Source organism: Oncorhynchus clarkii, chromosome 8 (assembly GCF_045791955.1).
Source record: "Oncorhynchus clarkii lewisi isolate Uvic-CL-2024 chromosome 8, UVic_Ocla_1.0, whole genome shotgun sequence".
Lineage (NCBI taxonomy): Eukaryota > Metazoa > Chordata > Actinopteri > Salmoniformes > Salmonidae > Oncorhynchus > Oncorhynchus clarkii.
In genome coordinates, this window is record NC_092154.1 from 34,806,789 (window position 1) to 34,828,652 (window position 21,864).

At 41.4% G+C, this 21,864-nt stretch overlaps 1 protein-coding gene across 4 annotated transcripts; it reads left to right on the forward strand.

Moving 5' to 3' along the window:
• Positions 1–321: 321 nt before the first annotated feature.
• Positions 322–20,728, forward strand: LOC139415332 (consortin-like). 4 transcript variants are annotated; one of them, XM_071163396.1, is made up of 12 exons: positions 322–539; positions 3,840–3,969; positions 4,115–4,309; positions 5,889–5,986; positions 9,274–9,304; positions 10,008–10,094; positions 10,227–10,341; positions 11,061–11,082; positions 11,202–11,292; positions 11,615–11,877; positions 18,947–19,091; positions 19,258–20,728. In XM_071163396.1, exons 3-12 carry the CDS (start codon positions 4,222–4,224, stop codon positions 19,464–19,466), a joined length of 1,149 nt encoding a protein of 382 aa, XP_071019497.1. In that variant the 5' UTR covers positions 322–539; positions 3,840–3,969; positions 4,115–4,221; the 3' UTR covers positions 19,467–20,728. The 4 variants fall into 4 exon arrangements, with proteins under 4 accessions (XP_071019497.1, XP_071019498.1, XP_071019496.1 ...); XM_071163397.1 differs by having other exon boundaries at positions 4,119–4,309; XM_071163395.1 differs by having other exon boundaries at positions 3,840–4,309.
• Positions 20,729–21,864: the final 1,136 nt, after the last annotated feature.

The window sequence follows — 21,864 nt, forward strand, 5'->3', positions numbered from 1 at the left end:
AGTCATCAAAGTAAGGGAATTTTGTATTTTTTTCACCCAACTTTTTACCCAAATCCAATGACATGGTGACATGTTTTTGTTGATTTCACGTTGAATTCACGCTAGTTGACAAATATACCAATTATAAATTACAACTAGACGTTAAACTGACGTCTGTGCCCAGTGGGATGCTATTAAACGAAATCGAGAAACAATTTTAACCAAATGTAAACACTGACGTGCCAGCCCTGTAAATTACAGTCCACCTCTGTGTGGAAGTTGAGACATCAACCAGCTGCCAGAAGATGGCCCCCTTGCCTCTGTTGTACAATAAAATGATATATTTCGCAATGAGTTTCGGACGAAGGCAGAAAATGCCCGGATTAGATCATAAACAACCATGGATCCGCAGAGATGGTGACACTCAAGGTTGTATATCAAGTGCATTTTAGAACATCGTGTTCAGAATAAAAGGGATATGGATTGAGCTGGATGTCCGTTCAGCTGATTGTCAACCACGAACCTTTCTTTGCTTTACAGCGGGACAGTATCTTGCATGTGTGAGTATGGTTACATCCGCGTGATGATGGGTACCGCCGTTTTTACTTACGGTTACCGTCTTCGAATATGATTATAATGACAGAATTGTTGCGTATATAGCTATAGCCTAAATATCGCATGAATGGCTTCTTGATTTCGCTTCGTTTATTCAATAGAAAAGGATGAAATAGTTGCTCTTCATTGTTGAATAATAAACATGAAATTGGCGTAAGAAAATGTATACTGTGAATTGCAACATTGTAGCGCATGTAGCCGGTTTATTACTGTGTAAACTGCGTTGATAATGTGCTACAGTATTCCAATGAATTGAATCAACATGAAATGTTTGTTTTGGCTTGGACTCACTTGAGTGCCACTGACTGGATAGGCACAGTAGGGAGCATCAGCTGCAGCATAAATTCTTCACTATTGGTTCGCAACATAAGTAAATGCAATGAGATGTAAACGTTTATCAAATAAAAATACACATGGCCATACGAAAGAGATCAAAGTATGCGTATAAAACCAAACATACTACTCTATACTAAAAAGGTTAATTATTCTGGTAAGAAATTGTACCTGAACGCGCTTCAGCCCAGTTTGAACAAAAAGGGAACCAGGTGCTCGACTGAGGGTCTTCAAAACCCAAAAGACAGACAGACACCCTTTGAAGTGTCCTGGGGGTATGTTTTTTGGAGGTTAATTCTGCTACCAGTGTATAACTATAGTTTATCGGTTACTGGTTGGATGATGCAAACATGGATGGTTATTCAAAATCTGTGAATTTTGTCACCTTCAATCTATGTAAGAGTGGCGTACTACACATTAGACACGATGCATATGAGTCACACTCCTCTTTCTAGTTCTATGTTCTAAACCACCTCACATCCACATGACTGTGAACATGGCACCTCTTGTCATGTTCCGAACTCCCACTCTGTGCATTCCATCCATACTCTCTGGTCATTCATTTATGCTTAAATGTAGGCTAGGTATATTAGAATAATAACCCGTGTTTAGAATAATACCCAAACATGCAAAGGAGGATATTACATTTTTCTACCTATTTTTTACCTATACATCACATGAACAGAATGACATAATTATGCATTTCTGTATAGTACAGAATAGGGACCCATGATGTCATTCTGTTACCATCATTCTACTGGGTGTTAATCCACTTCGATTACTGTCGTTAAATAACCAAAATAGATTTTTTTTCAAACTCAAGGAGTAATATCATAGCTGACACCCCATTCTTTCTGCAGACATCTTTGAATCATAATTCAGAGTAGATGTATAAGAGTTTTTGGAAAATGTGGTCACATAAAAAAGGGAGGGAGATTTGACCATCATTCTGATACCAAACATTACTGCACTGTTCTTTGAGCAAATGTGTTTTTGTCAAATGTTCTGTGGAAATTGTTAAAAGTAGTCCTTGTGCATAGAGTTGTATGATTTGTTTAACTTTGCAATCAATGGCTTCTGGCCTCATTCTGTTACTGTGGAATTGCCCATAAATTACTATGGAATTTGGCATATAGACAGTGCATTTGGAAAATATTCAGATCCCTTTACTTTTTCCACATTTTGTTTCGTTACAGCCTTACTCTAAAATGTATTAAATTGTTTTTTCCTCCCTCAACAATCTACACACAATACACCATAATGACAAAGCAAAAACAGTTTTTTCTGTAAAATATATTTACATAATATTTAAATATTTACATAAGTATTCAGACCCTTTACTCAGTACTTTATTGAAGCACCTTTGGCAGCGATTACAGCCTCGAGTTTTCTTGGGTATGACGCTACAAGCTTGGCACAGCTGTATTTGGGGAGTTTCTCTCATTCTTCTCTGCAAATCCTCTTAAGCTCTGTCAGGTTGGATGGGGAGCGTCACTGCACAGCTATTTTCAGGTCTCTCCAGAGATGTTAGATTGGGTTCAAGTCCGGGCTCTGGCTGGGCCACTCAAGGACATTCATAGACTTATCCTGAAGCCATTCCTCCATTGTCTTGGCTGTGTACTTAGGGTCATTGTCCTGTTGGAAGGTGAACCTTCGCCCCAGTCTGAGGTCCTGAGCGCTCTGGAGCAGGTTTTGATCAAGGATCTCGCTGTACTTTTGCGTCGTTCATCTTTCCCTTGATACTGACTAGGCTCCCAGTCCCTGCCACTGAAAAACATCCCCACAGCATGATGCTGCCACCACCATGCTTCACCGAAGGGATGGTGCCAGGTTTCCTCCAGACGTAACGCTTGGCATTCAGGCCAAAGAGTTTAATCTTGGCTTCATCAGACTAAAGAATCTTGTTTCTTATGGTCTGAGAGTCCTTTAGGTACCTTTAAGAAAACTCCAAGCATGCTGTCATGTGCCTTTTACTGAGGAGTGGCTTCTGTCTGGCCACTCTACCATAAAGGACTGATTGGTGGAGTGCCGCAGAGATGGTTGTCCTTCTGGAATGTTCTCCCATCTCCACAGAGGATCTCTGAAGCTCTGTCAGAGTGACTACTGGGTTCTTGGTCAACTCCCTGACCAAGGCCCTTCTTTCCCAATTGCTCAGTTTGGCCGGGCAGCCAGCCCTAGGAAGGCCACTGTTCTTGGGGACCTTCAATGCTGCAGACATTTTTTGGTACCCTCCCCAGATCTGTGCCTCGACACAATCCTGTCTCGGAGCTCTATAGACAATTCCTTCAACCCCATGGCTTGGTTTTTGCTCTGACATGCACTGTTGGACCTTTCCAAATTGACCAGAGGTGGACTCTAATCAAGTTGTAGAAACATCTCAATGATTATCGATGAAAACAGGATGCACCTGAGCTCAATTTTGAGTCTCATAGCAAAGCGGCTCAAAAAGCTATTTCAGATTTTTGCAAAAAAAAAAAAAAATACTGTTTTCGCTTAATCATTGTGTGTAGATTGATGAGGATAAAAAAAAAACAGTTTAAGAATAAGGCTGTAACGTAACAAAATGAGGAAAAAGGAAAGTGGTCTGAATACTTCCCGAATGCACTGTACATCTCTTTCTCTCTCGCTGTGTGCAGCCCCATGTGTTGATGATGTAACATGGCCATTATGGTTTCTAATAGACAAATATGTTATTTTAAGTTTCTCAAAATCAGCCTGGCTGATGTAACAGCTTCTCTGTGCCTGAAGGCAAGTCCTGGTTGTAACACAAAGAGTTCTCTCTGAAAAGATTAACTCAGCAAAAATAACTAGCATTTCACTCCCACTCTTCTGCACATTCAGTTTCCTCACTAACTCAAAGCTGAGAATGACACGCTGATGCTAACACTATCAAATCTGTTTAAATCCAACAGGGTATTGAAGAGGAGAGGAAAAAGCTTCGTGGTGACCTGCTAGAGGGATTTCAAGGACCAGGGAGAGCCCCAAACAACTCCAAACAAGGAGGCCAGAACACAGGGAGACCATAAAAACAAGGAGATTGAGGTGGAATAATAGACTGTATATCTACACTGATGACACAACCTTCTACTTATACTCTTCCAACTCCAACAAGCTGGACGCTAACCTAAATATTTTTTTGAGTTTTCTGTGACCCATAGAGTAGCCTAAACCAAATCCATGTTTCTAGACAGAATCCAGTCCTAGTAGGTGGCAGCCAGCCACCTCCCTCCTGTGGGCCCGACCCACCTCTTGGGAACCAGTGAGTTGGTGGAGAACAACATTGTGAGGGAGAGGATGGGCAACAAGAGCACCAGCCCCCCCAGAGACCCAGACACTGAGAAGACTCAGAGAGAGGAGGCAAACAACATGGAGACTGCCTCAGGTGCCTACAGCACTCATCACACAGTACAGATCTCATACAGTAGTTTAAGTGTACATTAGCGGTGCCCGGGTCAGCAGTTTTTTTTCTCGCGCACCTGCCTGCAATTGCTAATAACCCTTTTTCAACCGCCGGACTATATGTGATAAAGTGAAAATAGGAGGTATGCACCCAACCCTAACCCGCAAATATAGAAAATGCGTTAGGCTACAGTCAAAGACAGCAGAATTATTTTTTGAAAGGGGGGTGCATGATTTTTTTGTTGCCTGATTTAGATACGTTTCTGATGATAATTTCCGACATTTTGGTTGGCTATTTGTTAGTCAACTTGTCTATAATTAGATACATGTAGCTTTTTGTATGTCATTATATGTTGCCCTAAAATACAACATATATTCTTGCTCAACTTTTAGGGACTGGGGAGAAAATACAAGAACGCAAAAAAAAGTAATGGGAAAGGTTTTCTGTCCAAAAGACATCAGTTTGACCTGTTGTAAGGAAAACGAAAGCTATGAAAACGACCCAATGTGTTTCTGATAAAATTTCAGTTCTGAAAATATTTCACTTCGGCTTCGAAAGTGCTTGAAATATTATCAGCTTTTATAATGACGACAGAACCTCTATATGGTATCTAACTTGGCATTGCATTCGCTCAAGATGCAGAAGTAAATAAATCATATTTCTCCACTCCTGTTCCTAAATCCAGAACTTACCAAATGTTGGCATATACTTTTACTGCATAAATGCTTAATTCTGCAGGATTTATTAGGAAGGCTATATGAGAGGTTATAGACCTACAGCCAGTGTCCAGATATCAGTTTCCATTTAACCATCTAAACAGTTGGCTAGTTTCCTTGACATGCCTATTTGATGTCCCTTTCTGTGACTGTCGAGTTTGTAAAGCGTCTCGCAATCAACACACACAACACAGCGGGCACTCCTATCATTCTCTTTTCCCACTTCACCAAATATTTTTCAAACATTGCTTTTATGGCCCTTCCTTCTCTTTCTTTTCAACTATCATTTCACAGCTTTTGTCTTGTTAAATAAAACTTTGACACCGTCTTTTTTTGCCTTGGTGGATTGACGTGAACTTTTTCTGCCCGCTCTCAAAAGCATTATTTGGCGATTGGTTGTGTAAACTATTTGGCGCGTAGGCTACGGTTAAGCCCTAAAGTTGAGGCTTTTACACTAATACCAGATAGCCTAAAATAATGAAAGAGAACCCTCAGTGTAGTCTATAGATATAAATTGCACAATAATTATACATTTATGGATTTTTTAAAGTTATTTTTTCTCTTTATTCAACCTGCAGGCCACCCACCCTCCCTCCCTCCAGCTACACACTATTTAATGACCCTAAACCCGCTATCCGCCGGGACTGCGGGTTACGAGTCAACCCGTGTATCACTAGTGTACATTATACATATTTACTGTGTAGATTTGCATATGTCACCTACCTCAAGCTGTTTCAAAAGACAAGCACTCTCTATGGCTGCCACCTTTAAGAGTAACCTTAAAATGTCAAATCAAACATGCCTATTCATCAACTGTCAATTACACTTGACATTGTGTTTTTCAGGAAGTGCCCCGCCAGGCCCCAGCCCTGACCTGCTAGCCTCACTACAGTCTTTGGGAGAACACAGTGACCACACACTGCTGCCACAGACTCTACACCAGGTGTGTGTTTTCCCCGTCACCAGCACAAATCCTCTGTGTTCTTTTCCTCTGTGGTTTGGTCCTGTGGGTTGTACTGTGTTTTGCACAGTAAATCTCATCCTCATCTGTCACATGTGTTTTGCCACTGAAACATCTTGCTTTTCCCTTGTCTTCTTTTCATTTGTAGGGAGAGTAAATCAAGCTTTAAGATGTAACCATGATTACAATGATCATGTACTGTACTCTATACACTTGTTACAATCCTATTCAGGAAGAACACTTGCTTTGGCCCTCAATGTACAGTAATAGCCTTGCAGTTGTTGTTTTATCTTTGCCAGTTCTGGTCATCATGGAACAAAGAGCCAGCTATGATTTACACTCCCCGAGAAAAAGACAGGCCCCACTGATACACTGAGGTTGCGTCCCAAATGGCACCCTATTCCCTACATATTGCACTACTTTTGGGCCCTGGTCAACAGTAGTGCTCTAAATAGGCAGGGAATTGGGTGCCCTTTGGGACGGGTCTGATACACTGATACAGAAGAAAGGGTTGCTCTGTGATCAAACTGGTACAATCAGTGGAGCATTGAAAGAATAACTGGCCAAGAAGTACGCCACGAGATTGCATTTCAGTTATGTGGACAAAATAGATGCCCGCCCATACATGGAGAATTAGAGCTGTACAACAAAAAAACATAAAATCCTGGTAAACAGGCATTGACATTTGAAGAGATTCAGTCTGCCTCTTTGGTTTGTGTTCACTCTACACTGTGGAGTCTACAGAGAGTTGAGAAAGGGACAGGAAGAGTTGTCTGACAGTTTTTTGCGTTCTGTTGTGCGTCATGGTAGAAGTGAATCTGAGGTAAAACAGCTCGTTATTCGCCACATTACACCCGAGTCCCATCTTTTGTCATTCTATCCTTCCAGACTACTATTTCATTAATTAATTTACTAATTCATTCATTTATTCTACACACGGACAGGGGAGTGAGGTTCAAAATTAACAATACACAGTCATGTGTGAACATACTGGACTTCCTAAATGTACAGTAGCCCTTATCCTGCTATCCAGTTAGCTAAACAAATAACTCCATGAGAAGCAGGGTGCCGTTTTGGAAGTTTACTTTAATCAGTGTGAAACTGCAACAAACACAAAAGTACATGTTTTACACAATAACTGTACTAAATGTGCAAAATAAGGAATAAGTAAAATATAAAATCAAGTTACTATAATGAAACTGTATGCTTGATATTGCTAAGCTAGGTGTCCCTTTCGAGAAATAGTACTGAAGCTAATGAAAAGTAGCTAACTCAATTCTTAACCTTTTACAGAAATATGAACATTACATGTGATAAACATTTTATCTTGTGTTAATAAACAATGTACTTACAGACACTGCGCCTTACAAAGCTAATACAAAGGATGTTGAAGATTGTAACTACTCTGTCACACTTTCACGTCATACACGTTGCTTCCCTTCTGAAACTGCTTCCTGTCACATGACAAACAGGTCAATTATATACTGCTGCACTTAATCTGTCACTAGGGGGTGCTAAACAACTAACAGGCCCTTAACAGTGCATATAAACATGAAAAGCTCAGGGTAATACGCTAATCTAGGCTATAACATTTTACATTTATATTTTAGGCATTTAGCAGACACTCTTATCCAGAGTGACTTACAGCAGTGAGTGCATACATTTTCATACTTTTTAAAAGTGGTCCCCCGTGGGAATCTAACCCAAAACCCTGGCCTTGCAAGCACCATGCTTCACCAACTGAGCCACAAGGGACCACGTATACGTTCTTGCATTAAGACATTATGCCTTAAAGGTCATTGTCCAAGGTCAAATGTTTCTCCTGGTATGTCTGTCTGTATAATGTGATTTTAGGCTTTGATATACAGTATCTGTGCTCTCTCTCTCTTGGATTTAAAACTGAGAATATCTGCTTGTGAAACTATTTAATTAATGGAAATGTAATAGCGATGGTATTGCATTATCTCAGCACTTTAAAACCTACCTTACATAACTCAAACCCCCTTTCGTAGGCCCGCAAATCAATTTCCCCCCAAAAATTGGAACTCAGTCGCGGTATCAACTTACTGTTGAGAGTTAGAATAGTACAATACGCAAGGTGCAATTTAGAAATTCGTGCATCAGCAGTTTATCACTTGTTATGTCATTCACTGAGTCACTCAAGGAGCCCATGTCAGCTATAATGTTTTAGCTGGCTAGAATAACTTACCAATCTATCTAAACCGACGAGGGGCCCCTATTGATTTTGTTAGTCACTCTCACTCAGATATAATATTGAAAAAAGCAGCAAGCATTTTCTCTCCACCCTATGGCAAAATGTGTAGAATTGCAGGAAATGTACTTTAAAACAAACATTTTCTCTATGCTCCATGGCAAAATGAGTAGAATTGCATGAAATTTATGGTAAGATCTTCTTCTCTCCGGCTCATGGCAAATTTGTGGAATTCAAGCAAACTAGCTTTGGAGGTACAACCTTTTCTCTACACCCCATGGCAAAATGTGTGGAGTTGCAGGGGGAAAAAAAGTTAAACTTACTTTTTTCTCACCGCTGTCAAGAGGTAAAATGTTTTGCCCGCAACAAAATGTAACCTAGGGCCCCCAAAAGGCTAGGGCCAGCTTTGACTGCATGTGTGGATGGGTATGGTGGGTACACAGACCCGCGAGCCACTGCAGCCCTGTTTTTTGGGGGGACCCGACCCCAATCAAAGTTGCCCATCCCTTCTCTACAGTGACTTCATATAGTCTTTCAGAGCAACATGAAAGTGGTCTAAGGTTAACTCATGGCATTGTTTCATCCTTGAAGTTAAAACTTGAGCCATATTCAAGTTCATCGAGTGACTTGGCTTAGATACAAGATGTGTTGGAAGTCGCACTGTTTTAGTTTTCGGTAGCCGTTAATAGCTGTTAAGATCAGTTCATTACCAAGCAGGAGGATATCTAGTCTGACAGTTCAGTTGAACAGCTGAAGGATGTAGAAGGCTTTATTGGTTTCACTTAGTTCTAAACTGAATTGTCGCGGGGGTGAACATTTTCCTTCCATGCAATAGCCAACAGTAAAATAATAGTTTTCTTTAGGATAAAACCTTTCTAGTTCAATTACATTGATTACTTTAAATGAATCTTTCAAGTTGATTTATTTTCAGGTAGGTTAAATAGAGGACCTGACATACTGTACTGAAGTCTGATTCTGAGCAAGTGAGCTAAGTGACAGAATAAGAAGGTCAGTGTGTAATGATTTTTTTTCTCTCACTCTTTCTCTTTCTTAACAGATAGCGGAGGCCTACTCCCTGGAAGAGGAATGTATCCTTGCCATTGCTTATTGCCAATATTTATTTCCACTCCGTCAGATCTGAACAGCAGTTAAATAGCAGTGTTTTTTATTTTGACGCTTCAGGGACTTTGATGACTGATTTAGGATGACACTCTTGTTTCATTTGAAAAAGTAAAGGGACATGATATTTCTGCAGTGGTGGGGTAAGTGTTTCCATGTGTGCTGGGCAGAACGGAATATTAACTTTTAGTTTCTATAGGCGGGTTAAAATTGAGTTACTATTTGGCTTGTTCTGTTGGTTCATTGGTTGATTTCCCTGCAGGATTTCCCTTGATTTTGGTAAATACTGGGTGTGGAAGTTGGGGGTTGTTGATGAGGGAAATATGTTCTACTGGTAGTAATCCAATTAATTCCCATTGAGATAAGAATCTCTTACACGAGAGGTTTTGCCTAAGAAAGTAATAACACACACACACACACACACACAGAGTCAACTGCAGGAGAACATACTCTGGAATAGCTTTAAAATTCCAAGATTTATTTATAGCGTCATACATTTTCTGAATTCTTGGTTTTCGCACACAAGCACCAGCTCAACATCAGATGCTGTATATATTTGTCTGACGTTTGTTAGTATGATCCTGTCTTTTGAATCCCAGAGTTGACAGCTTCAGGGATAGGTGTTATGGGCTCTTGCAGTGTCCTCTTTCCTTAACTGCTGATGGTTATAAGATCAGTGGGCAGTGCAGTTCCTGCAGCTGGAGAGGCTATATCATGAGCGCCTCCTGTCTAACCTCACTGCCCTGCAGGAAGACTGGGGTACTGCACTCTTCTCTACACAACTGCTCTGTCACTACCGTAGACTCACCTGAACACGACTGACAAAATATAACTCTGTTATTCTTTGAATTCCACTCTGTGCGTGTGTGTGTGTTTTCTGTGTGCTTCCAGAGAGCCAGTGTAGAAAGTGTAACAGAGCAGCGGAGAGCACCTCACCAGGTGAAACCAACAGCATTGGACAGGAACACATAGAAATACTGAGCCAGATCTGCAGGACGCACCAGAGGTGAGATAGATACTGGTGGACCATAACATGGGTGCTGATCTAGCACAATTTTATACTATAACTATAACTGAGACGACATGCACAAAACATTGACTTAGACAATAACTTGTAGCAGTACTGCTTGCTGCAGTAGAAGGGAAAGCAAAGCATGTGTAGATAGTTTAGTTTGTCACATTCTGTCACCACCCACAATATTACCACTCCAGAGGGGGATCAGTAAACACGGTCTTCATTTAAATGCATATTTTCAATCATGAATGCTTTATAATGAACGGTTTATTAGCTAGTCATTTGGTTGATATGTCAGATTATACCCTGTTTGAACTTTGAACATACCATCGCACGCTAGTGGTTCTTGTCTAGACATGAACCACCCCTTAATTAAATAACACTCCTTTGATTTTCAAATATTTCTCTTTACTTACTCTACTAAGCTAGACTCAGATATGTTTTCATGCAAGTCACAGAACCCCACCCATGCCTCTTGGTATGTTAGTAGCTTGTGGCGGTTTGATGGAGATTGATTCAGCTGGATACCAGATGCTCAGTCACTGTAGTGGCCTCCGGTCATTCTAGCTTTACATTAATTAAATCAAGTGGCTTCTAAACATCAGCTTACCCAGTCAGACCTCTTCTCTCTCTCTCGCTCTATTTATTGCTATTGCTCTCTCTTCCTCTCCCTCTCTCGGTCTGTCTTTCTCTCGGTCTCTCCGTAATAGGCCAATGCTTAGTGCGGGAAAGGTAAGAAAATGCACTACACACCCTCCTTTTGATGACGTTTCTTAGTCCATACTTTAAGAGAAGATTAGTGTGTTTGTGACACGCAACATTTATGACAAAGCTGTTTGTTTTTTTCCTAGAGCATGGCAGACACAGTGTTGAAAGACAACCACAACACCAAGGAGCAATGTGAGAGGAATGAGAGAGAATCACCATCCCACCATGGAAAAGGTAAACAAAAAACCCCACCATCAGATGAATCCCTAAATCAATATTATAGAATGACCACTTAGCCTAGAGATGTGTATAGGAGGGAAATGATATCATCCTCTTTGTTCACTGGAAATCCCCAGAGTGTAGATCGGGTTCTAATCTATAAGGGCTCATAATATGGAATCTGATACCAGATGATGCTCCCATACTGCTCCCACAGTGTGATTGTGTCAGTATCTATAATAAGTGCTTATGGGCTCGCTTATGGGCTCTATATGCTGAAGCCAGGTGATTAGTAGTAGGCCTAGTATTGTAAGCAACACTTCTCTTGTCTCTGCAGTCAGAGGCAGCAACCCTGTAAGACAGGGTGAGGAGGATTTTGAGCAGACCACGTCAACAGGAGCTGACTCTGCCATGGCTGAGGAGGAGGAGGGAGGAGTGGTGGAGGGAGGAGTGGACGAGATGGAGGCGGAAGGGCAGGAGGTGGATGAAGAGGAGGTGTTTGAGGAGAGTCCAGAAGAGGAGGTGCAGGTGGTGGAGTGGCCAGCAGGGGTTCCCCAAGCCTCAGCCAAAGACCTGGTCAAACTCTCTCATGTGGAGGAGGTGAGAATACAATGTGACTGAGGCTTAAACAGCCTCATGTTTCTCTCTTTTCTCTGTCATTTTTGTCTCTCTTTCTCTCTCTCTCTCTGTTTCTCTTCTTGTGTGTCTAGATCTCTCTATCGCTGTCTTTCCCTCTGTCTTGTTTGGTAGAGGACACACATTTTGGAATGAGATAGCCTTGGACAGGCTCAAGGGAGCACAGAAATGTCTTGGCAAAGGAGCTGGGTCTGTAACTAGCGAATTGCCCGTGAGCTCGATACTTAATTCCATGTGCTGAGCCACACTACGGGGATGTGGCCATGGGTGGAAGGTTTGAGGACAGGACACAGAGGCTATGATGTCACTAAAGAGCCACAACAGATTTGGAACAAGTAGTTCACATACAAATCCTGAAAAATAGGTCAGACATGGTTCAGACAATGACGTTTAGGAGGGCTTTGTTGAGCAATTATGGTCCTTCTTGAGCATGCCTGGCTAGTATTTGAACCCAGTTTTGTCTAGTAGTGACTGCTGAAACCACAAGTCAGACTAGACACTAGAGACAACCTAATATGATATACTAGCACTCTTGGGTTGACAATAGATCTGTTGCCTGAGGCATTCTCCTGTGTTGTTATTGATCTCCGCATATTGACCCCATATAACTGACCTACCTATATATTATAGACGTGGATGACACTGCCAGTGTTATCAATGACCTAATTTCAGTGCAATAGTGTATGACTCCGCTGAGCTGTACATCATTGCAGTTTGTTGTGCAAACATGCACTTGTTTCACCTCTAGATACATTCTAAGGGTGTCTAAAATGGCTCCCTATTGCCTATACGGTGCATTATTTTGGGGCCGATGGCCCCCACAATAGTATATGCACTGGTTGACGCTCAATGTTAAATTCAAATCTCCCTACCGTCATATCTAAGCCAATATGACACAATGTCACCAGTTGGATGAGAGGCAAGCTACAAGCAAAGGAAGCTATATTTTGCTTTGGAAGGTTTTTCACATGGCTGAAGTCATCTGTGTAAACTGTTGGCCTTTGACACTTGTGTGAAATAAGCACGAATAAGATGGCGAACATCACTGACTGCATAATTACCAGTTAGCTAGCCAACTAAAGTTTGCCAGTAACGTTAGCTAGCTACAAGCCAACAAGGCTGTAACTGTAATATTAGCTGTATGGATGGATCATGCATTCAATGTACAGTGGGGCAAAAAAGGATTGTCAGCCACCAATTGTGCAAGTTCCCCCACTTACAGTGCCTTGCGAAAGTATTCGGCCCCCTTGAACTTTGCGACCTTTTGCCACATTTCAGGCTTCAAGCATAAAGATATAAAACTGCATTTTTTTTGTGAAGAATCAACAACAAGTGGGACACAATCATGAAGTGGAACGACATTTATTGGATATTTCAAACTTTTTTAACAAATCCAAAACTGAAAAATTGGGCGTGCAAAATGATTCAGCCCCCTTAAGTTAATACTTTGTAGCGCCACCTTTTGCTGCGATTACAGCTGTAAGTCGCTTGGGGTATGTCTCTATCAGTTTTGCACATCGAGAGACTGACATTTTTCCCATTCCTCCTTGCAAAACAGCTCGAGCTCAGTGAGGTTGGATGGAGAGCATTTGTGAACAGCAGTTTTCAGTTCTTTCCACAGATTCTCGATTGGATTCAGGTCTGGACTTTGACTTGGCCATTCTAACACCTGGATATGTTTATTTTTGACCCATTCCATTGTAGATTTTGCTTTATGTTTTGGATCATTGTCTTGTTGGAAGACAAATCTCCGTCCCAGTCTCAGGTCTTTTGCAGACTCCATCAGGTTTTCTTCCAGAATGGTCCTGTATTTGGCTCCATCCATCTTCCCATCAGTTTTAACCATCTTCCCTGTCCCTGCTGAAGAAAAGCAGGCCCAAACCATGATGCTGCCACCACCATGTTTGACAGTGGGGATGGTGTGTTCAGCTGTGTTGCTTTTACGCCAAACATAACGTTTTGCATTGTTGCCAAAAAGTTCAATTTTGGTTTCATCTGACCAGAGCACCTTCTTCCACATGTTTGGTGTGTCTCCCAGGTGGCTTGTGGCACACTTTAAACAACACTTTTTATGGATATCTTTAAGAAATGGCTTTCTTCTTGCCACTCTTCCATAAAGGCCAGATTTGTGCAATATACGACTGATTGTTGTCCTATGGACAGAGTCTCCCACCTCAGCTGTAGATCTCTGCAGTTCATCCAGAGTGATCATGGGCCTCTTGGCTGCATCTCTGATCAGTCTTCTCCTTGTATGAGCTGAAAGTTTAGAGGGACGGCCATGTCTTGGTAGATTTGCAGTGGTCTGATACTCCTTCCATTTCAATATTATCGCTTGCACAGTGCTCCTTGGGATGTTTAAAGCTTGGGAAATCTTTTTGTATCCAAATCCGGCTTTAAACTTCTTCACAACAGTATCTCGGACCTGCCTGGTGTGTTCCTTGTTCTTCATGATGCTCTCTGCGCTTTTAACGGACATCTGAGACTATCACAGTGCAGGTGCATTTATAAGGAGACTTGATTACACACAGGTGGATTGTATTTATCATCATTAGTCATTTAGGTCAACATTGGATCATTCAGAGATCCTCACTGAACTTCTGGAGAGAGTTTGCTGCACTGAAAGTAAAGGGGCTGAATAATTATGCACGCCCAATTTTTCAGTTTTTGATTTGTTAAAAAAGTTTGAAATATCCAATAAATGTCGTTCCACTTCATGATTGTGTCCCACTTGTTGTTGAATCTTCACAAAAAAATACAGTTTTATATCTTTATGTTTGAAGCCTGAAATGTGGCAAAAGGTCGCAAAGTTCAAGGGGGCCGAATACTTTCGCAAGGCACTGTAAAAAGATGAGAGAGGCCTGTAATTTTCATCATATGTACACTTAAACTATGACAGACAAAATGAGGGGAAAAAATCCAGAAAATCACATTGTAGGATATTTTATGAATTTATTTGCAAATTATGGTGGAAAATGAGTATTTGGTCAATAACAAAAGTTTCTCAGTACTTTGTTATATACCCTTTGTTGGCAATGACAGAGGTCAAACGTTTTCTGTAAGTCTTCACAAGATTTTCACACACTGTTGCTGGTATTTTGGCCCATTCCTCCATGCAGATCTCCTCTAGAGCAGTGATGTTTTGGGGCTGTTGCTGGGCAATACGGACTTTCAACTCCCTCCAAAGATTTTCTATGGGGTTGAGATCTGGAGACTGGCTAGGCCACTCCAGGACCTTGAAATTCTTCTTACGAAGCCAGTCCTTCGTTGCCCGGGCGGTGTGTTTGGGATCATTGTTATGCTGAAAGACTCAGCCACGTTTCATCTTCAATGCCCTTGCTGATGGTAGGAGGTTTTCACTCAAAATCTCACGATACATGGCCCCATTCATTCTTTCATTTACACGGATCAGTCGTCCTGGTCCCTTTGCAGAAAAACAGCCCCAAAAGCATGATGTTTCCACCCCCATGCTTCACAGTAGGTATGGTGTTCTTTGGATGCAACTCAGCATTCTTTGTCCTCCAAACACGACGAATTGAGTTTTTACCAAAAAGTTATATTTTGGTTTCATCTGACCATATGACATTCTCCCAAACTTCTTCTGGAACATCCAAATGCTCTCTAGCAAACTTCAGACGGGCCTGGACATGTACTGGCTTAAGCAGGGGGACTTGTCTGGCACTGCAGGATTTGAGTCCCTGGCAGCGTAGTGTGCTACTGATGGTAGGCTTTCTTACTTTGGTCCCATCTCTCTTCAGGTCATTCACTAGGTCCCCCCGTGTGGTTCTGGGATTTTTGCGTGGAGCCCCAGATTGAGGGAGATTATCAGTGGTCTTGTATGTCTTCCATTTCCTAATAATTGCTCCCACAGTTGATTTCTTCAAACCAAGCTGCTTACCTAATGCAGATTCAGTCTTCCCAGCCTGGTGCAGGTCTACAATTTTGTTTCTGGTGTCCTTTGACAGCTCTTTGGTCTTGCCCATAGTGGAGTTTGGAGTGTGACTGTTTGAGGTTGTGGACAGGTGTCTTTTATACTGATAACAAGTTCAAACAGGTGCCATTAATACAGGTAACGAGTGGAGGACAGAGGAGCCTCTTAAAGAAGAAGTTACAGGTCTGTGAGAGCCAGAAATCTTGCTTGTTTGTAGGTGACCAAATACTTATTTTCCACCATAATTTGCAAATAAATTCATTAAAAATCCTACATTGGGATTTTCTGGATTTTTTTCCCTCATTTTGTCTGTCATAGTTGAAGTGTACCTATGATGAAAATTACAGGCCTCATCTTTTTAAGTGGGACAACTTGCACAATTGGTGGCTGACTAAATACTTTTTTGCCCCACTGTATATTGTCAGCGACACAGTATTGACAATAAACAGTGCATACGGAAAGTATTCAGTCCCCTTGAAATGTTCCATATTTTGTTACGTCACAGCCTTATTCTAAACACACAATACCCCAATATAATGATAAAGCAAAAACAGTTTTTTAGAAATATTTGCAAATATATATATTTTTTTTAAAACACTGGAGATATGACATTTGCATAAGTATTCAGACTTATTGGGAATTCAGTCTTATTGGGAATGACACTACAAGCTTGGCACCTGTATTTGGGGAGTTTCTCCCATTCTTCTCTGCAGATCCTCTCAAGCTCTGTCAGATTGGATGGGGAGTGTCGCTGTACAGTTATTTTCAGGTCTCTCAGAGATGTTCGATCGGGTTGAAGTCCGTGCTCTGGCTGGACCACTCAAGGACATTCAGAGACTTGTCCCGAAGCCACTCCTGCGTTGTCTTGGCTGTGTGCTTAGGGACGTAAAACCTTCGCCCCAGTCTGAAGTCCTGAGTGCTCTGGAGCAGGTTTTCATCAAGGATCTCTCTGTACTTTGCTCCGTTCATCTTTGCCTCAATCCTGACTAGTCTCCCAGTCCCTGCCGCTGAAAAAACACCCCGACAGCATGATGCTGCCACCACCATGCTTCACATTAGGGATGGTGCCAGCTTTCCTCCAGATGTGACGCTTGGCATTCAGGCCAAAGAGTTCAATCTTGGTTTCGTCAGACCAGAGAATCTTGTTTCTCATGGTCTGAGAGTCCTTTCGGTGCCCTTTGGCAAACTCCAAGCGGGCTGTCTTGTGCCTTTTACTGAGGAGTGGCCTCGACACTTTGACCCCATGGCTTGGTTTTTGCTCTGACATGCATTGTCAACTGTGGGACCAAATATAGACAGGTGTTTGCCTTTCCAAATCATCATGGAAACAGGATGCACCCGAGCTCAATTTCGAGTCTCATAGCAAAGGGTCTGAATACTTATGTAAATAAGGTCTTTTTAAAATGCTTTTTTTAGACATTGGAAAAACATGTTTTTGATTTGTCGTTATGGGGTATAGTGTGTAGACTGATGAGGAAAAAAAGTGTATTTAATCAATTTTAGAGTAAGGCTGTAATGTAACAATATGTGGATAAAGTCGTCAAGGGGTCTGAATACTTCCCGAATGCACTGTAGCTATATCCGAATTTGCACACATCAACTCTTTTAGACAATTATTTTAAACAAGCAAAATAAATAAGTGTTCAATCATTACTGAGTGAATGAACAACAACAAAAGCTTCCTTTCATCACCAGACTGTCTATTTAAATAGTGTCGAGATAATGTGTTCATGACAGGGTTCATAGCATAAGCGTTAATGTAAACACCATGGAATCTGAAGGGTTACCACAGCAACAAAATCCAAATATTTTCCATAAAATAAATGTTAAAATGTTCTAACTCATTTTCATTGGGAAGGCAGATAAAGCATTATTATCAAAAGCAATCCCTTTCGCTTGAGAACACAATCCTAGTAACTACCACCCTCTGGGGGTTTGATTAATCCCGGCTGGGTGCCAATGTAGGCGTGTTTTGCATTGGCTGAAAGTTGATTGCATTCGATTTGGAACCAGGCTGCCTGCTGGACGTGAGCCAAGTGCCATGTTCAAAGCAAACGGTGAAGTTGGCTCAAAAACAAAAGTGACCTATTTAAAGCATGTGTAGTAATTTCTAGGATTCTGTGTTTTCCCAAGCAAAAGCGATTGCTTAAAAAAAAAAAAAGCTTTTATCTGCCTTCCCAATGAAAACTAGTTCGAATTTCAAACATTTATTTTTATGGAAAAGAGATGTTGTATGTTTCTGGACGATGCACCATGCTGCCTTGTTAACAAAATGACAGAGCAGGGCGATTTACTGCGTCGATTTGAGAAGGGCGCGCCTCCCTCCGGGCTCTCCAGGGCGACAACCCTACTGGTGCCCCCGCCTCTTCTTCTGTGGGGTTTATCGGCAGATGGCATCCAACGTTATGATGCATTACCGCCACCTACTGTACTGGAGCGGTCCCACCTGTGTACCAGAGTCCTAGCTTAAAAATGTACCAATAAAGGTATAAAAAGAGTTTCCTGCAGATGCAGGAATGCCCACATGCAGGAACAACCCGAATTGTGGGCCGCAATTGCACCCTGCTCCGTCTTGCTGCTACGGAGAAGAGTACAGTGGAGACTGGTGAGACCAACCCTCATCCTTCAGATGTGCTCCACCCCTATGGTACATCCCAAGGACACACTGCTTAATATTCCCTGAAATGTGTATGCCAGCTGGTTGACGGAGCGCCGAGCCACACTATGCACTTGTTTATCTTCTGGTTCCACTGGAACATCCAGCTCCTCCGCTATTTTAGAAGTTTTGAATCCTAAGCAACCTGCATACACATTGTTTGAAGTACAATAGACCAACATAGCTACTGTAGTAGGTCAAAGCTGTGTGCTGGAAAACCTTGGTAGAGCATGGATGGAGTAGGCATTGTGGTGCTCATGTGAATTTCCTTTATTTTTTTGGCTTCAGAACAATGCTTACTTCTGACTTAAAACAACATATTTTTTTGTTTTTAATTACACAAGGCTCTGGTCAAAAGTAGTGTACTGTATAGAGACAGAAATGTTTAAGCTATTCACTGCACACTGTTTCTAATTCTCACTTATCCACATCACTCTGTTCCCCTGCAGAGCTCCTCACCAGATGGCCTGGTGTCCATTCTGAAAAGGAGGAGGGCGTCGTTAGATGGCCTGCCCCCAGAGGGTCCCGATGCAGCCAAACAGAACTCCAAACGCAAGGTGCGCTTCAGCGAGCCAGAGGATGGCATGGAACCAGGTATGGATCAGCCTGATTAACCACCTCTCTCTCTGTCTCTCTCACTCACACACACACACACACACACGCATACACTCTATACATAAGTTCTTATACTGTGTCTTCAATAAAGACACAATAAGATAGTAGTAACATATTAATAAGTGTTTTTTTTTTATCTGTGCAGAGGAGGTGGGTGGAGACTCTTGTTTGATCCTGCTGTTGTTGTGCTTAGTAACCGTGGTGATCAGTCTGGGCGGGACTGCTCTGTACTGCACCCTAGTGGACACCTACAGTAGTATCTGCACCGACTTCTCTCACAACGTGGACTTTTACGTGGTCCAAGTACGACACTTCCTGGACGGGCTCAGACACTGGCTGTCCATACGCTCATAGTCAGCACAGTCTATCGGAGCAGTAAGGACATACAGTCAGTCGCCTGCTGCAGCAGTATATGGACTTATACAGAAGCCCACCTACTGCTACAGTCTAGGGACTCTTATGAAACCCTAGGAGGAAGACAAGCAAAAATATACTGTAAGACTGGTAACACTATTGGTTGGAGAGAATGCTTTAGGTGAAGTCAGACACTGGCTCCCCAAACTGTCCAAGCCAGGGAATAGATTCACTATACTGTATGAACTGCTCTGAGACTGAGACAAGATGGAGCACCTTACCCTAGTCCCAGTATGAATTAGAGAAGGTCATTGAAGTTCTGGGATAGGGTCTGAAATAGAGTGAACGGGCTTGTGAGCATTGATGTAACAGGAGGCACAGGTGCAGACATTTTGAACTACTGACATTTCATATGCAGACCAAACTGTTTCCGGAACACTGCCTCCTCTTGTTTTAGACCAGAAGTTTTTAACCTCGAGATGGACACAGCACAAAAGAGCTCCCAAAAACGTGCAAAGGAACAAAACACAGCATTGTAAAGTATATTCTAGTTGGATTTTTTTATTTAAAAAAATATAGGTTTATCTGAATTTGTAATGATGTTTATCTGAAAAACAGATACAATTCAGATAAACAGTAAAGATGTTTATCTGAATTTGAAAGCCTCGTGGTAAAATTTGGGGTACAGTATGCCAATAAAAAACAGACATTTTGGGGGATTGAAAGGACACTTTTTTTTTATTATCAACATTTCTGTGTTTTTCATGACAAGTCTTCTCGACTCCTTGACTTGTCAAATGTAGCCTACACGTTGTACATTTTACAGCTGTTTTTGTACATGGAGACATGGGTTTAGAATTGCTCTTACATTCCTCTGAAGGTACGCAAGGTTGTTGACCACTGCAAATGAAAGTCATTTGGGAAGAATGGCTCTCTGGAATTGGCACATTGTTAAGTCATTTGTTGAAAACAGAGTAATATCAATACAAATATGCATGAAAGATACTGTATGTATGGCTCTTGGTATGACAATATGAACAAGGTTTAATGTTCATACAGCAATGCATTTAAATGTAGTCATGATATTCAGTACTTGTACTGATTACTCCAATATTTCAAGAACTTATGTTAACTTTTTTGTGCTGGTCAATATTGTTATGTATTGTAACCATACATTTGTCTTTTATTCTATGTGTCTATTTTAATGTATTCAATACAAATCCATTTCCTTGCTTTGGTGAATAAACGTTGTTTGCTTTTTATCTACTGTATGTCCAGGCTGGTCTCATAGACTAGACGTAACATAGTAAACAAAAATCCGGGGACACTCAAATTAGTATAATATGTTACGTTCAGTATGGCTGCTTAAGACGTAAGTTTACTTAAGGCAAAAACGAAAGTGGAGAGGGAGGGTGGGCAACTCAAATGTTTAGCAACACAGGGAAGCTAACTCAAACATCTAGCAAACCAACGGTTGCATGTTCGAATCTCATCACGGATAACTTTAGCCATTTTTACTTTGCAACTACTTACTACTTTTTTTGCACACCCAGTAGATTTCCAGGACCAGAGTTGGAGAACCCTGTTCTAAACCTAGTGCTTGGTTTTGTGAATGTGTTTGAAGGAAATCAAGACAGAAAGTCACAGTTTGGCATTGGAATGTCCCTAATGACATACTACTTACTCTAATGGGCATGATCTTCTATCCATTGTCTGACATTGGTGTCTGGTAAAAGTAGTATTTCCTCCCATATGCTCTCCAAGAGTGCTATTCAATCTGTATCACTGAAGCATTGCCGATTTGCGTGATATAAATAATTTGAAAGGTAATTTCATATTGAAGCGACATCTGCAGCGTTGACCTGAATGCAGTCTCAGCTAATGTGGGAACATAGAGCCCCACAGTGGAGATGTTAAAACACCCATAAAACCTAGCGGTCAAATGGGGAAATGGTTCCAATTGTTTTTCCACCATTAATTTTTCCAATAGGGAATTTGAGAAACTTAAAATAAAGGCTGTGCTTCATGTAGGCGTACCCTGGTGTGACATTTAGCTAACCATTTAAATCTCTCTCGGACAAGGTGACTTTTATCAATATATTTGGCTCTATTTACACTCAGTTTCGAAAATGCTCATTATAGTCAAAGTAGACATCATGCAAAACTACAAATCCCTGCAAGTTCTCTCTAGCTGACACCTTTGATTACTGGTACTGTGCCAATTTAAAACTTGCAAAAGACAATATATGGATTGAAATAAGTCGTAGATGGCTGTGGTTGAGTAATGTCAATGAATGTTGCCTCTAATTGTCACTGTAGCAGCCTATGTTGTTTGCAATTGTGTTGCATCATGCAATCCATGTTTATATGTTGCAGTATTTTTGTTTACTTGTTTTCT

Coding starts and splice junctions, on each gene's coding strand:
- LOC139415332 (XM_071163395.1), top strand. CDS start 4,222: ATGGGCAACAAGAGCACCAGCCCCCCCAGAGACCCAGACACTGAGAAG. Junction 9,305..10,007: donor CTACTCCCTGGAAGAGGAAT/GTATCCTTGCCA, acceptor GATGGTTATAAG/ATCAGTGGGCAGTGCAGTTC. Junction 11,083..11,201: donor CAATGCTTAGTGCGGGAAAG/GTAAGAAAATGC, acceptor TTTTTTTCCTAG/AGCATGGCAGACACAGTGTT.